The sequence below is a fragment of the Engystomops pustulosus genome, chromosome 3, assembly GCF_040894005.1.
Source record: "Engystomops pustulosus chromosome 3, aEngPut4.maternal, whole genome shotgun sequence".
NCBI classification, from domain to species: domain Eukaryota; kingdom Metazoa; phylum Chordata; class Amphibia; order Anura; family Leptodactylidae; genus Engystomops; species Engystomops pustulosus.
The window spans coordinates 61,060,049-61,074,930 of NC_092413.1; the positions used below are offsets into that span (position 1 = coordinate 61,060,049).

The following is a 14,882-nucleotide window of genomic DNA, read 5'->3' on the forward strand; positions in this document are numbered from 1 at the left end:
GACACAGGGGAAGGAGCAGTGGTGTGCATGGCCGGAGGTGAGCGGGCTTGGTGCCACTGAGTGGGGTGTTTAGCATTCATATGCCTGCGCATACTGGTGGTAGTTAAAGGGAACCTACCACCACGAATCTACCTATAAAGGTAGATCGGGTGGTAGGTGGATGTATGGGACGTGAGGATAGCCCTTTTTAGAGCTAATCCTCACGTCCCCGCTAGCATACCATAAACTTTATTGCCCTAATATGTTAATTTAATTAAGCGGCTACCGGGGCGTGGAGTAGCCGGACACGAGGCTACACGGCGCGGCTACTCCACGCCCCAGTAGCTGCTTTCCCCCGCCTACCCTGTGATCTTCGGCGCGCAGCTCCTGGCAGCTGCGCGCCCTCGTCCGAGAAGCCGGAGTTCTGCGCATGCGCAGTAACTCCGGCCAAGATGCGCGATCTCGGGAACGAGGCCGGAGTTACTGCGCATGCGCAGAACTCCGGCTTCTCGGACGAGGGCGCGCAGCTGCCAGGAGCTGCGCGCCGAAGATCACAGGGTAGGCGGGGGAAAGCAGCTACTGGGGCGTGCAGTAGCCGCGCCGTGTAGCCTCGTGTCCGGCTACTCCACGCCCCGGTAGCCGCTTAATTAAATTAACATATTAGGGCAATAAAGTTTATGGTATGCTAGCGGGGACGTGAGGATTAGCTCTAAAAAGGGCTATCCTCACGTCCCATACATCCACCTACCACCCGATCTACCTTTATAGGTAGATTCGTGGTGGTAGGTGCCCTTTAAGCTAGTAGTGGTGGAACCCCTGCTGATCCTGGTTTGGCAAAGGTTGCACACCACAGTCCGTCGGTCATCCGGTGTTTCCTTAAAGAACCTCCAGACTTCTGAAAATCTAGCCCTCGCCGCGGGAGCCCTCGCCACGGGAGCTTCACTACGTGACACATTTGGCGCTGATGCACCTGCTCTGGCCCTGCCTCTCCGTCTGGCCCCACCACTGCCTCTTCCAACCTGTTCTGGTCGAGGACTCTCCTCCGTCTCAGAAGCACTGTGTTCACCCGGCCTCTCAACCCAGCTTGGGTCTGTCACCTCATCATCCTCCGATCCCTCAGTCTGCTCCCCCCTCGGACTTCCTGCCCTGACAACAACTTCACCACTGTCTGACAACCGTGTCTCCTCATCGTCGGACACCTCTTTACACACTGCTTCCACTACGTCAAGAAGGTCATCATCACCCACAGACTGCGACTGGTGGAAAACCTGGGCATCGGAAAATTGCTCAGCAGCAACCGGACAAGTGGTTTGTGACTGTGGGAAGGGTCCAGAAAACAGTTCCTCAGAGTATGCCAGTTCAAATGGCAAATTTTCCTGGGAGGGGGCAGACTGGGGGGGAGGAGGCTGAGGTGCAGGAGCTGGAGGAGTGCCGATTTCAGTGACATGGGTGGACTGCCTGGAAGACTGACTGGTGGACAAATTGCTCGAAGCATTGTCGGCAATCCACGACATCACCTGTTCGCACTGTTCTGGCCTCAACAGTGCTCTACCACGAGTCCCAGTAACTTGAGACATGAACCTAGGGAGTGTAGCTCTGCGGCGTTCCCCTGCTCCCTCATCAGCAGGTGGTGTTTCACCCCGCCCAGGACCACGGCCTCTGACCCCTGCAGTAGTTGGACGCCCACGTCCCCGCCCTCGTCCTCTACCCCTAGCCCTCGGGTTAAACATTTTGAAAATGAAAGTTATAACTTTAATTTTTTTTTTACTTTTTTTTTGTGTTTTTTTGTGTTTTTTAGTTTTTTTTTGTGTTTTTTAGTTTTTAAAACCAAACAATGCTATCCTATTGCTATGGCTATTTTCTAGCCAAGTATGAAAGCACACTGCTATGCCAGATGAGATGACGCTGAGTTATGAAAAAATAAACGTAAAATAAAAAGGAAATGGCAGACTGTGCCTAATTGAAATCCAACCCCTAATAAATTTTCCCACTTTGGTCTTTGCGATGGATATGTGCGTCACTAAGCGCTAAACACAGCGGTCGCAAGTCTCACTCCAAATTCCTGACAATTGGCTAGTATATGCACTGCAGCAAGGACAGCCACCAGCAGATCAACCAGAAATAAAATATATATAACGCTATTGTAGGCGTAAGTAAGCCGTTTGGATTCTCCTTTGGCTATTTTCTAGCCAAGTATGAAAGCACACTGATGAGATGACGCTGAGTTATGAAAAAATAAACGTAAAATAAAAAGAAACTGCCAGACTGTGCCTAATTGAAATCCAACCCCTAATAAATTTTCCCACTTCAGTCTTTGCGATGGATATGTGCGTCACTAAGCGCTAAACACAGCGGTCGCAAGTCTCACTCCAAATTCCTGACAATTGGCTAGTATATGCACTGCAGCAAGGACAGCCACCAGCAGATCAACCAGAAATAAAATATATATAACGCTATTGTAGGCATAAGTAAGCCGTTTGGATTCTCCTTTGGCTATTTTCTAGCCAAGTATGAAAGCACACTGATGAGATGACGCTGAGTTATGAAAAAATAAACGTAAAATAAAAAGAAACTGTCAGACTGTGCCTAATTGAAATCCAACCCCTAATAAATTTTCCCACTTCGGTCTTTGCGATGGATATGTGCGTCACTAAGCGCTAAACACAGCGGTCGCAAGTCTCACTCCAAATTCCTGACAATTGGCTAGTATATGCACTGCAGCAAGGACAGCCACCAGCAGATCAACCAGAAATAAAATATATATAACGCTATTGTAGGCGTAAGTAAGCCGTTTGGATTCTCCTTTGGCTATTTTCTAGCCAAGTATGAAAGCACACTGATGAGATGACGCAAACGTAAAATAAAAAGAAACTGGCAGACTGTGCCTAATTGAAATCAAACCCCTAATAAATTTTCCCCCTTTGGTGTTTGAGGTGGAAATGTGTGTCACTAAGAGCTAAACACAACGGTAGCAAGTCCCCCTGCAAATTCCTCACAATATGGTACTAGCTGCACTACTAGTGCCAGCAAGCCCAGCCACAAGCAAACAAAAAAAAAAAAAAGTATAACGTTATTGTAGCCCTAAAAAGGGCTGTTGGGTTCTTGTTGAATCACTCCTGCCTAACACTATTCTAATAGAACACCCTAACGCTTTCCCTGACCAGCAGCAGCTCTCTCCCTAGCGGCATCCAGACACAGAATGATCCGAGCAGCGCGGGCAGCGGCTAGTCTATCCCAGGGTCACCTGATCTGGCCAGCCAACCACTGCTATCGACGTGTAAGGGTACCACGTCATGCTGGGTGGAGTGCAGAGTCTCCTGGCTTGTGATTGGCTCTGTTTCTGGCCGCCAAAAAGCAAAACGGCGGGAGCTGCCATTTTCTCGAGCGGGCGAAGTATTCGTCCGAGCAACGAGCAGTTTCGAGTACGCTAATGCTCGAACGAGCATCAAGCTCGGACGAGTATGTTCGCTCATCTCTAATTATGACCCATAGGGGGAGCAATAAAGTCAGATTTTTTCTTTAGAGAGGGGTATTTTGTGTTAGTTTCTATTGTATTTTTATTAAGGAAATACTTTTTTCAAATTGATATTTCTCACATATTTATTGATGTCAATATAAGTTTGAAATCTAATCGTAAAGAACTCAAATTGAAGATGCCTGACCTATCTAAATTTCTTTTGATCTTTTTGTTTCCGTCCTGTTTTCTCTTTATCCTTCCCCCTCGTCTAGTTTTCTTTTTGCTGTTCTCGTGTTGTCTATATGTCCATTTCCAATCTTCTGGCGAGGAAAATTCTGTTTATTTTGATTTGGACTACCTTCATGTGTTAATAGCGGGTCAAATCTATTTTGTAAGTTTAAACCGTATCCATGGGGATCATATCGGGGAATCTGGTCCTGATGTTCTTTTCTCTTTAAAAAATTGGTTGTTGCTGTTTGTCTTTTATTAAAATTTCTCCTGTCTGTATAGTGAACATTTTCCCTCTCTACTATGGGATCTTTCTCATCCATATCACCCTTTGTGTTTTTTTCTCCATCTGTATTGTTTCTTTTATTCCATCTATATACATTGTTTTCTGTATAGTCCTTCTTAATTTTATTGAATTTTTTCATTTTCCTAGTTTTAACTTCCTGTTCGGCTCTATTTACATTTTTCTGACATATATTGGACAATTCACCATAATCCTCTAATCCTTTAAAAGGTTCTAGTTTTGTTTTGTAATCCTCTATATTTTTATCAAGATTCTCCAATTTTCTTTTTCTAACTTCTATTATGAACCGTATCACATTAAAAGAGCATTGGTTTAGTAGTTTTTCCCATGCTCTGTGTTCATGTACATCATTCACATCAGCATTTAGCGGTAATTGCCACCTTAAGCCTTCAGGAATCATTTCTTCTTTAAGAAAATTTTCAAGGGACGCAATGTCCCATAGTGTATTTAGTTCTTTGATCATCAGAAATTCCAAATTCTTGAAGTTGCTTTCCAGATCATCAGTCTGAAGGCTAGACTCCATTTGATTTTGAAAGAAATTTGGAAAATCTGAGAGATTGGCTTTACGGAATTCAAATACATCCATGTCTCTGGTTTATAATGGTATGTAAAGTCAACACGTTGCGTTAGACTTTTTTTTCAGAGCACATAAAGTGCAAGCAGTATAAAAAACTTTTTTCAGCACACAAGTAAACAAAGTGTAAACAATTAAAGTGTAAACAATTAAGCACATCCAGCAGTGTATACAATTTAAAATCTGCTGTTAAACACGTTGCGTTAGACTTTTTTTTCCTGAGCACATAAAGTGCAAGCAGTATAAAGAACTTTTTTCAGCACACAAGTCACTTCCCCAGTCCTACAATTTTGCTGCCCTCTGTTCCTATTACCAGTTATTGAAGAACCCTTTGAAAATATAGCCGTGGACCTAGTAGAGCTATTAGGGAAGTCATCTATGGTGCATCAGTACATCCTGTTAATTGTTGATTATGCCACCCTTACCTTGAGGCTGTCCCTCTACGTAACACTTCTTCCATAAATGCTGCTAGAATTATTTTATGTTTTCTCCTTAACAGAGATTCCCAATGAGATCTAGACAGACCAGGGTGTTAAAAGTCACCCAGCTGTAGACATCAGTCTATCAACCCCCGACAGATGGCCTCATGTAGAGATTTAATAAGACCCTAAAAGCCATACTGAAAAAGGTGGTAGAGGATGGGAAGGACTTATTAACGTATCTTTTGTTCTTGATCGCAGAAGTGCCCCAATTCTCCACATGGTTTTCACCCTTTGAGTTACTGTATGGTGGGTACCCTAGAGGTCTCTTAAATGTGGCAAAGGAGACCTGGAAAATTAGGCCTATAAAAGTGTGGTAGAGCATGTAGCTCAAATGTAGGAGAGGATGTCCAGGGTGATGCCAATTGTAAAGGAGCATCTTCAGACACAAGAATCAAAGCCCGGGGTCTATAATTGTCTGAGACAGTTCAATCCATTAGACCGTATACCTGTGTTAGTCCGCACCATTGAGAGCAAGTTCCTAGCCAAATGGCAGTGGTCCTATAATATAGTGGCCAAGATTGGGAAGGTTAGTTATAAGGTTCATCAACCAGGGAAATAGAAGCCCTTTCAGAACTACCATGTCAATTTGACCGAACCCTGGAGGAGACAGACCTTCCCAAAGCTTGCCTGGTGACTCAACCAATGTTAGCATTTAAGGAGTCCCTATCCCCCTCCCAAAAACAACTGTGTAAATAATTACTGCAGAGTAATAAGGATCTCTATGCAGAAAACCCTGGTCATACAAATGTGATAGTGCCCTAAGAAAGGATGGATGTACAATTAATCCAAATAAATGTGCCGTAGGAATGGAGGAAACAAATGTACCAGGGTTACATAGAGGGAAGAGGGGAACTTAAATAAAATCTGTCATTTGATTTTGTGCATTATGAACCAAACATACCTTGAGATGCTGTAGCTACACTAATTCAGAATCATACCTTGCTGAAAAAACAATTATAAGATTCAGGACCTTGGGAAAGCTGGATCCACATTACACACATTATACATGAGCTTTCTGAACAGCTATGACAGGACTAATCAATCTGAGCTGGATCACTCATACACAGCAGCTGGAGGATGGTGCAGCAATTGATCATTCTGCCTGGCAGTGAGAACATTGATTGCATCATTCTCTGGGGCAATGCATAACTAATGTGAAAGGAAAAGCGTTGAGCCCGGGCACAGAAGCGGCAGAGCTTCATTATCATAATTGTATAATAGTTTTTTCAGCAAAACCACTAAAGCACAGGGATCAAACAAGACATGATTCTGCATCAGTGTAGCTACAGCATTCTCAAGGTAAGTTTGGTTCATAATGCATCAAATGGTAGATTTCCTTTAAGACCCAATTTAGTAAAGTGGAAGATATTCAGAATTGGCCCAATTTTTCCCTAGGTTTCCAGTTCCTTGGACTGGCCTCAAAAAGGGTAAAATGCTGGCTATGGCGCAGTGGTACTTAAAAGCAGATGGGGCTTTTTGGGCCTTGTGTAGAAAAAATGTGATGAAAGCCCCAGACATCTATTGAGAGTTTGTGGCCCAAACAGATGCCTCCTATGTGAAACCTTAGGTTTCTAACATTTTTATAAATGTAGTATAGCTATTCCCTGCAGTTGATCTGGGCATAGTAAATTTGCATGTGAAATATGAATTGTTGTTATAAAGTCTGCAACAGAAATCCATGTTCTTGTCACACTACAACTTAATTTAGATGAATACAAATTATTTTTACTTGCAGAACCTTCATAACATGCGATACCCTCAGTTTGTCTTTCTTTCAACAACAATGACATTGTACTAACTGTAGAATCAACTTTCCTGTCAATGTGTTCCAGGCCCAGCTGCAAAATGATCTAAACAAACCTGCCTGGATACTGCGACTTGTCAGTGAAACAAGTGAGGCCGACACTTTAGAGGTGAAGAAAGACACAGAACGTATAGATGAGATAAGAGCCTTAAAACAAGCCTGGGAGTTGGCAGAACCAGGTCGAGCTGTCAAGGTAACTAAAAGTATGAACAAGTCTACAAATCGTTCAATAATGCATTCAATTTTGTAAGCCCCTTAAATACTGCTGTTTTTGAATGCTTAATACTTAAAAAAAAAAAAACTGAAAATCAATCTCTAAATATTAAAAAAATGTTACCAAACATAATCAAAAATCTTTATGAAAAATCTTTATCCAAGGTTGCAGAGATGAAAACTACAGATCTCTGGGCTAAAAACAAGTCCTTATACAGCCAAGAAGTTTTTGATGATATTTGCATTAAATGATAAATGAAGCAAAGTTTATTAAAAAAAATAGCTGATTTCTGTTCTTTTCTCATTTACTCATTGTTAGTAGATTATGCAGTATATTAAACAAAACTGTTCAATTAAAAAACACAATTTACCAGACAAAAGACCCCTTACAGCTATAAAAAAAAACATTAAAATGGAGTTTCCATAAACAAAAATGATGACACAGCTACAGAATAGTCCCACAGCACAAGCCGGTGGTGACCAGTGGACCCTGTTAATCTATACCAGTGGTGGCGAACCTATGGCACAGGTGCACTCTGAGCCCTTTCTGTGGGCACCCAGACCTTCACCCCAACACAGAGCTTGCAGCTAGGACTAAAGGCTTTCTACTGTGATCCAAGACAGCCCAGGATGCACCATGCTCAGCTCTATTTTAAAGCAACATCCTTGGCTGCCAGGACTACAGGAGGAGCGAGAAGGTGTGGATAAAGATGGATTGTCATTTGAGCTCCTGCTCTGGGTCCCCTGATTCTTCCTCTTCAGGGGACCCTGGAGGGAAGCTACAATCCAAATTTCTCCATCTTTCCAATCTATTGGGGGACACCAGTACGATTAAAACCTGTGATACAGCATGGATCAAAAAGTTACTCAAATTGTCATGTTGGCACTTTGCCACATACATGTAGATTTTGGTCTATACTGCGTTTTGAAGTGATAAAATTAGCATTAGAGATGAGCGAACATGCTCGTCCGAGCTTGATGCTCGGTCGAGCATTAGGGTACTCGAAACTGCTCGTTACTCGGACGAATACTTCGCCCGCTCGAGAAAATGGCAGCTCCCGCCGTTTTGCTTTTTGGCGGCCAGAAACAGAGCCAATCACAAGCCAGGAGACTCTGCACTCCACCCAGCATGACGTGGTACCCTTACACGTCGATAGCAGTGGTTGGCTGGCCAGATCAGGTGACCCTGGGATAGACTAGCCGCTGGCCGCGCTGCTCGGATCATTCTGTCTCTGGATGCCGCTAGGGAGAGAGCTGCTGCTGGTCAGGGAAAGCGTTAGGGTGTTCTATTAGCTTACTGTTAGGCAGGAGTGATTCTCAAAGAACCCAACAGCCCTTCTTAGGGCTACAATAACGTTCTACTTTTTTTATTTTAATTTGCATCTTTTACCATTTTGTGAGGAATTAGCAGGGGGACTTGCTACCGTTGTGTTTAGCTCTTAGTGGCACACATATCCATAGCAAAGACCGAAGTGGGAAAATTCAGTAGGGGTTGGATTTCTATTAGGCAATAACTCAGTGTCATCTCATCTGGCATAGTAGTGTGCTTCCTTTGATACTTGGCTAGAAAATAGCCATAGGAGAATACAAACAGCTTCTTGAAGCCTACAGTAGCGTTCTATATATTTGATTTCTGGTTGATCTGCTGGTGGCTGTAGTTTCTGCAGTGCATGTACTTGCCAATTCTGAGCAATTTGTAGTGAGACTTGCGACCGCTGTGTTCTGCGCTTAGTGGCGCACATATCCATAGCAAAGGCCGAAGTGGCAAAATTCAGTAGGGGTTGGATTTCTATTAGGCAATAACTCAGTGTCATCTCATCTGGCATAGTAGTGTGCTTCCTTTGATACTTGGCTAGAAAATAGCCATAGGAGAATACAAACAGCTTCTTGAAGCCTACAGTAGCGTTCTATATATTTGATTTCTGGTTGATCTGCTGGTGGCTGTAGTTTCTGCAGTGCATGTACTTGCCAATTCTGAGCAATTTGTAGTGAGACTTGCGACCGCTGTGTTCTGCGCTTAGTGGCGCACATATCCATAGCAAAGGCCGAAGTGGCAAAATTCAGTAGGGGTTGGATTTCTATTAGGCAATAACTCAGTGTCATCTCATCTGGCATAGTAGTGTGCTTCCTTTGATACTTGGCTAGAAAATAGCCATAGGAGAATACAAACAGCTTCTTGAAGCCTACAGTAGCGTTCTATATATTTGATTTCTGGTTGATCTGCTGGTGGCTGTAGTTTCTGCAGTGCATGTACTTGCCAATTCTGAGCAATTTGTAGTGAGACTTGCGACCGCTGTGTTCTGCGCTTAGTGGCGCACATATCCATAGCAAAGGCCGAAGTGGCAAAATTCAGTAGGGGTTGGATTTCTATTAGGCAATAACTCAGTGTCATCTCATCTGGCATAGTAGTGTGCTTCCTTTGATACTTGGCTAGAAAATAGCCATAGGAGAATACAAACAGCTTCTTGAAGCCTACAGTAGCGTTCTATATATTTGATTTCTGGTTGATCTGCTGGTGGCTGTAGTTTCTGCAGTGCATGTACTTGCCAATTCTGAGCAATTTGTAGTGAGACTTGCGACCGCTGTGTTCTGCGCTTAGTGGCGCACATATCCATAGCAAAGGCCGAAGTGGCAAAATTCAGTAGGGGTTGGATTTCTATTAGGCAATAACTCAGTGTCATCTCATCTGGCATAGTAGTGTGCTTCCTTTGATACTTGGCTAGAAAATAGCCATAGGAGAATACAAACAGCTTCTTGAAGCCTACAGTAGCGTTCTATATATTTGATTTCTGGTTGATCTGCTGGTGGCTGTAGTTTCTGCAGTGCATGTACTTGCCAATTCTGAGCAATTTGTAGTGAGACTTGCGACCGCTGTGTTCTGCGCTTAGTGGCGCACATATCCATAGCAAAGGCCGAAGTGGCAAAATTCAGTAGGGGTTGGATTTCTATTAGGCAATAACTCAGTGTCATCTCATCTGGCATAGTAGTGTGCTTCCTTTGATACTTGGCTAGAAAATAGCCATAGGAGAATACAAACAGCTTCTTGAAGCCTACAGTAGCGTTCTATATATTTGATTTCTGGTTGATCTGCTGGTGGCTGTAGTTTCTGCAGTGCATGTACTTGCCAATTCTGAGCAATTTGTAGTGAGACTTGCGACCGCTGTGTTCTGCGCTTAGTGGCGCACATATCCATAGCAAAGGCCGAAGTGGCAAAATTCAGTAGGGGTTGGATTTCTATTAGGCAATAACTCAGTGTCATCTCATCTGGCATAGTAGTGTGCTTCCTTTGATACTTGGCTAGAAAATAGCCATAGCAATAGGATAGGATTGTTTGGTTTTAAAAACTCAAAAAAAAACAAAAAACACAAAAAAAAAAAAAACACAAAAAAACACAAAAAAAAACAAAAAGAAGTAAAAAAAAAAAAAAAGTTATAACTCTCATTTTAAAAATGTTTAACCCGAGGGCTAGGGGTAGAGGACGAGGGCGGGGACGTGGGCGTCCAACTACTGCAGGGGTCAGAGGCCGTGGTCCTGGGCGGGGTGAGACACCACCTGCTGATGAGGGAGCAGGGGAACGCCGCAGAGCTACACTCCCTAGGTTCATGTCTGAAGTTACTGGGACTCGTGGTAGAGCACTGTTGAGGCCAGAACAGTGCGAACAGGTGATGTCGTGGATTGCTGACAATGCTTCGAGCAATTTGTCCACCACCAGTCAGTCTTCCACGCAGTCCACCCATGTCACCGAAATCCCCACTCCTCCAGCTCCTGCACCTCAGCCTCCTCCCCCCCAGTCTGCCCCCTCCCAGGAAAATTTGGCATTTGAACCGGCATACTCTGAGGAACTGTTTTCTGGACCCTTCCCACAGTCACAAACCACTTGTCCGGTTGCTGCTGAGCAATTTTCCGATGCCCAGGTTTTCCACCAGTCACAGTCTGTGGGTGATGATGACCTTCTTGACGTAGTGGAAGTGTGTAAAGAGGTGTCCGACGATGAGGAGACACGGTTGTCAGACAGTGGGGAAGTTGTTGTCAGGGCAGGAAGTCCGAGGGGGGAGCAGACTGAGGGATCGGAGGATGATGAGGTGACAGACCCAAGCTGGGTTGAGAGGCCGGGTGAACACAGTGCTTCTGAGACGGAGGAGAGTCCTCGACCTGAACAGGTTGGAAGAGGCAGTGGTGGGGCCAGACGGAGAGGCAGGGCCAGAGCTGGTGCATCAGCGCCACTGTCAACTAGTGAAGCTCCCGTGGTGAGGGCTCTTGCGGCGAGGGCTAGATCTTCAGAAGTGTGGAGGTTCTTTAAGGAAACACCGGATGACCGACGGACTGTGGTGTGCAACATTTGCCAAACCAGGCTCAGCAGGGGTTCCACCACTACTAGCTTAACTACCACCAGTATGCGCAGGCATATGAATGCTAAGCACCCCACTCAGTGGCAACAAGCCCGTTCACCTCCGGCCGTGCACACCACTGCTCCTTCCCCTGTGTCAGCTGCTAGTCAGCCCCCTGCCCAGGACCCTGGCACAAAAACCCCATCGTCGCCTCCACGATCCTCCACAGCATCCACCAGCGTTCAGCTCTCCATACCCCAGACGCTGGAGCGGAAACGCAAATATAGTGCAACCCACCCGCACGCCCAAGCCCTTAATGTGCACATCTCCAGATTGCTTAGCCTGGAGATGCTGCCCTATAGGCTAGTAGAGACCGAGGCCTTTCGCAACCTCATGGCGGCGGCCGCCCCTCGGTATTCGGTCCCCAGCCGCCACTACTTTTCCCGATGTGCCGTCCCAGCCCTGCACCAGCACGTGTCAGACAACATCATCCGTGCCCTGACCAACGCCGTTTCTGACAAGGTCCACCTGACCACGGACACGTGGACGAGTGCTGCCGGGCAGGGCCACTATATATCGCTGACGGCACATTGGGTTAACTTGGTGGAGGCTGGGACCGAGTCTGACCCTGGGGCTGCTCATATACTGCCGACGCCGAGGATTGCGGGGCCTACCTCGGTCCAGGTGTTTCAGGCCTACTATGCCTCCTCCTCCTCCCACCCCTCCTCCACCTCCTCCTCCGAACTACCATCCGTGGGCACGGCGCCATCAGTCGGTAGCTCTAGGCACAGCAGCAGTGCCGTCGCTAAGCGACAGCAGGCGGTGCTCAAACTGCTGAGCCTAGGCGATAAAAGGCACACCGCCCAAGAGCTATTACAGGGCATCACGGCGCAGACTGATCTGTGGCTGGCACCGCTGAACCTCAAGCCGGGAATGGTTGTGTGTGACAACGGCCGTAACCTGGTGGCGGCTCTGCAACTCGGCAGACTGACACATGTGCCATGCCTGGCCCATGTGTTAAATCTGATAGTGCAGCGTTTCCTCAAGACATACCCCAATCTGTCTGATTTGCTCACGAAGGTGCGCCGCATCTGTGCGCATTTCAGGAAGTCCAGCCCAGATGCTGCCACTCTCAGGGCAGCGCAGCGCCGCCTCCAACTGCCCGCTCACCGACTGTTGTGCGACGTGCCCACGAGGTGGAATTCAACACTGACCATGTTATCCAGAGTTTACCAGCAGCGCAGAGCGATTGTAGACTGCCAGATGTCAACTTCCACCAGAACTGGTAGTCAGGTCAGTCAGCTTCCTCAAGTCTACAATGAGGAGTGGACGTGGATGTCTGATATCTGTCAGGTGCTGAGTAACTTTGAGGAGTCAACACAGATGGTCAGTGGCGATGCCGCCATCATCAGCCTCACCATCCCGCTGCTTGGCCTGTTGAAAAACTCTCTGGTCAGCATGAAGTCGGAAGCTTTGCGCTCGTCACAAGAGACGGGGGAAGAATATTCCCTTGTTGATAGCCAAAGCACCCTGAGGTCTGTTTCTCAGCGCATATCGGAGGAGGTGGAGGTGGAGGAGGATGAGGAGGAAGAGGAGGAGAATGTTGGCGAGACACAAGAGGGGACCATTGTTGAGTCCTTCACTGTTCAGCGTGTATGGGCAGAAGAAGAGGAGTTGGAGGAGTTGGAGGAGGAGGAAATGGACAGTCAGGCCAGTGAGGGGAGTGAATTCTTACGCGTTGGTACTCTGGCGCATATGGCAGATTTCATGCTAGGCTGCCTATCCCGTGACCCTCGCGTTCAAAGAATTTATTCCAGCACCGATTACTGGGTGTTCACTCTCCTGGACCCACGGTACAAGCAAAATCTTCCCACTCTCATCCCTGGAGAGGAAAGGAGTGTGAGAATGCATGAATACCAGCAGGCCCTGGTGCACAAGCTGAAACAGTATTTCCCTTCTGACAGCGCTAGCGGCAGAGTGCGTAGTTCTGCGGGACAAGTAGCGAGGGAGAGTAGGCGAGCAGGCAGCTTGTCCAGCACTGGCAAGGGTACGCTTTACAAGGCTTTTGCCAGCTTTATGTCACCCCAGCAAGACACTGTCACCTGTCCCCAGTCTCGGCAGAGTAGGGCTGATCTTTACAGAAAGATGGTGAGGGAGTACGTAGCTGACCATACCATCGTCCTAAATGATCACACAGCTCCCTACAACTACTGGGTTTCAAAGCTGGACATGTGGCACGAACTGGCGCTGTACGCCTTGGAGGTTCTTGCCTGCCCTGCCGCTAGCGTCTTGTCCGAGCGGGTTTTCAGTGCAGCTGGTGGCATCATCACCGATAAGCGTACACGCCTGTCGACTGACAGCGCTGACAGGCTGACGCTTATTAAAATGAATAAAGGCTGGATTTCTCAGAATTTCCAATCTCCACCAGGTGAAGGAAGCTCAACCTGAATAATTGATCCACTCCTCCTCCTCATCCTCATTTTCCTCCTTCTCCTCCTCTTTGTACAGTAAAGCAGAGGAAAATGGCTATTTTTTGACAGGGCCCACTGGCTCTTGCTATAGTACTTCATGCATTTAATTTTTCTGGAGGGCCACCTACCCGGTCCTCTGTTTAAAACAATTTTTGTGAGTGCCACATACAGGCACTCAATCTATTCCATTTTTCTGGAGGGCCACCTACCCGGTCCTCTGTTTTAAAAAATTTTTGGGACTGCCACATACAGGCACTCAATCTATTCCATTTTACTGCAGGGCCACCTACCTGCTCCTCTGGTTTGAACAATTTTTGGGACTGCCACATACAGGCACTCAATCTATTCCATTTTACTGGAGGGCCACCTACCTGCTCCTCTGGTTTGAAACATTTTTGGGACTGCCACATACAGGCACTCAATCTATTCCATTTTACTGCAGGGCCACCTACCTGCTCCTCTGGTTTGAACAATTTTTGGGACTGCCACATACAGGCACTCAATCTATTCCATTTTACTGGAGGGCCACCTACCTGCTCCTCTGGTTTGAAACATTTTTGGGACTGCCACATACAGGCACTCAATCTATTCCATTTTACTGCAGGGCCACCTACCTGCTCCTCTGGTTTGAAGAATTTTTGGGACTGCCACATACAGGCACTCAATCTATTCCATTTTACTGGAGGGCCACCTACCTGCTCCTCTGGTTTGAAACATTTTTGGGACTGCCACATACAGGCACTCAATCTATTCCATTTTACTGCAGGGCCACCTACCTGCTCCTCTGGTTTGAACAATTTTTGGGACTGCCACATACAGGCACTCAATCTATTCCATTTTACTGGAGGGCCACCTACCTGCTCCTCTGGTTTGAAACATTTTTGGGACTGCCACATACAGGCACTCAATCTATTCCATTTTACTGCAGGGCCACCTACCTGCTCCTCTGGTTTGAACAATTTTTGGGACTGCCACATACAGGCACTCAATCTATTCCATTTTACTGCAGGGCCACCTACCTGCTCCTCTGGTTTGAAGAATT

At 46.3% G+C, this 14,882-nt stretch overlaps 1 protein-coding gene across 8 annotated transcripts in view; it reads left to right on the forward strand.

The window, feature by feature from the left end:
- The window catches only part of ADGB (androglobin), a 261,865-nt gene that overhangs the window by 220,188 nt on the left and 26,795 nt on the right, over window positions 1-14,882 (forward strand). For all 8 annotated transcript variants that reach the window (XM_072140923.1, XM_072140925.1, XM_072140926.1 and 5 more), the window contains one exon: window positions 6,857-7,021. In XM_072140923.1, coding sequence (XP_071997024.1) covers window positions 6,857-7,021 — 165 coding nt within the window. The remainder of the gene's footprint in view (window positions 1-6,856; window positions 7,022-14,882) is intronic.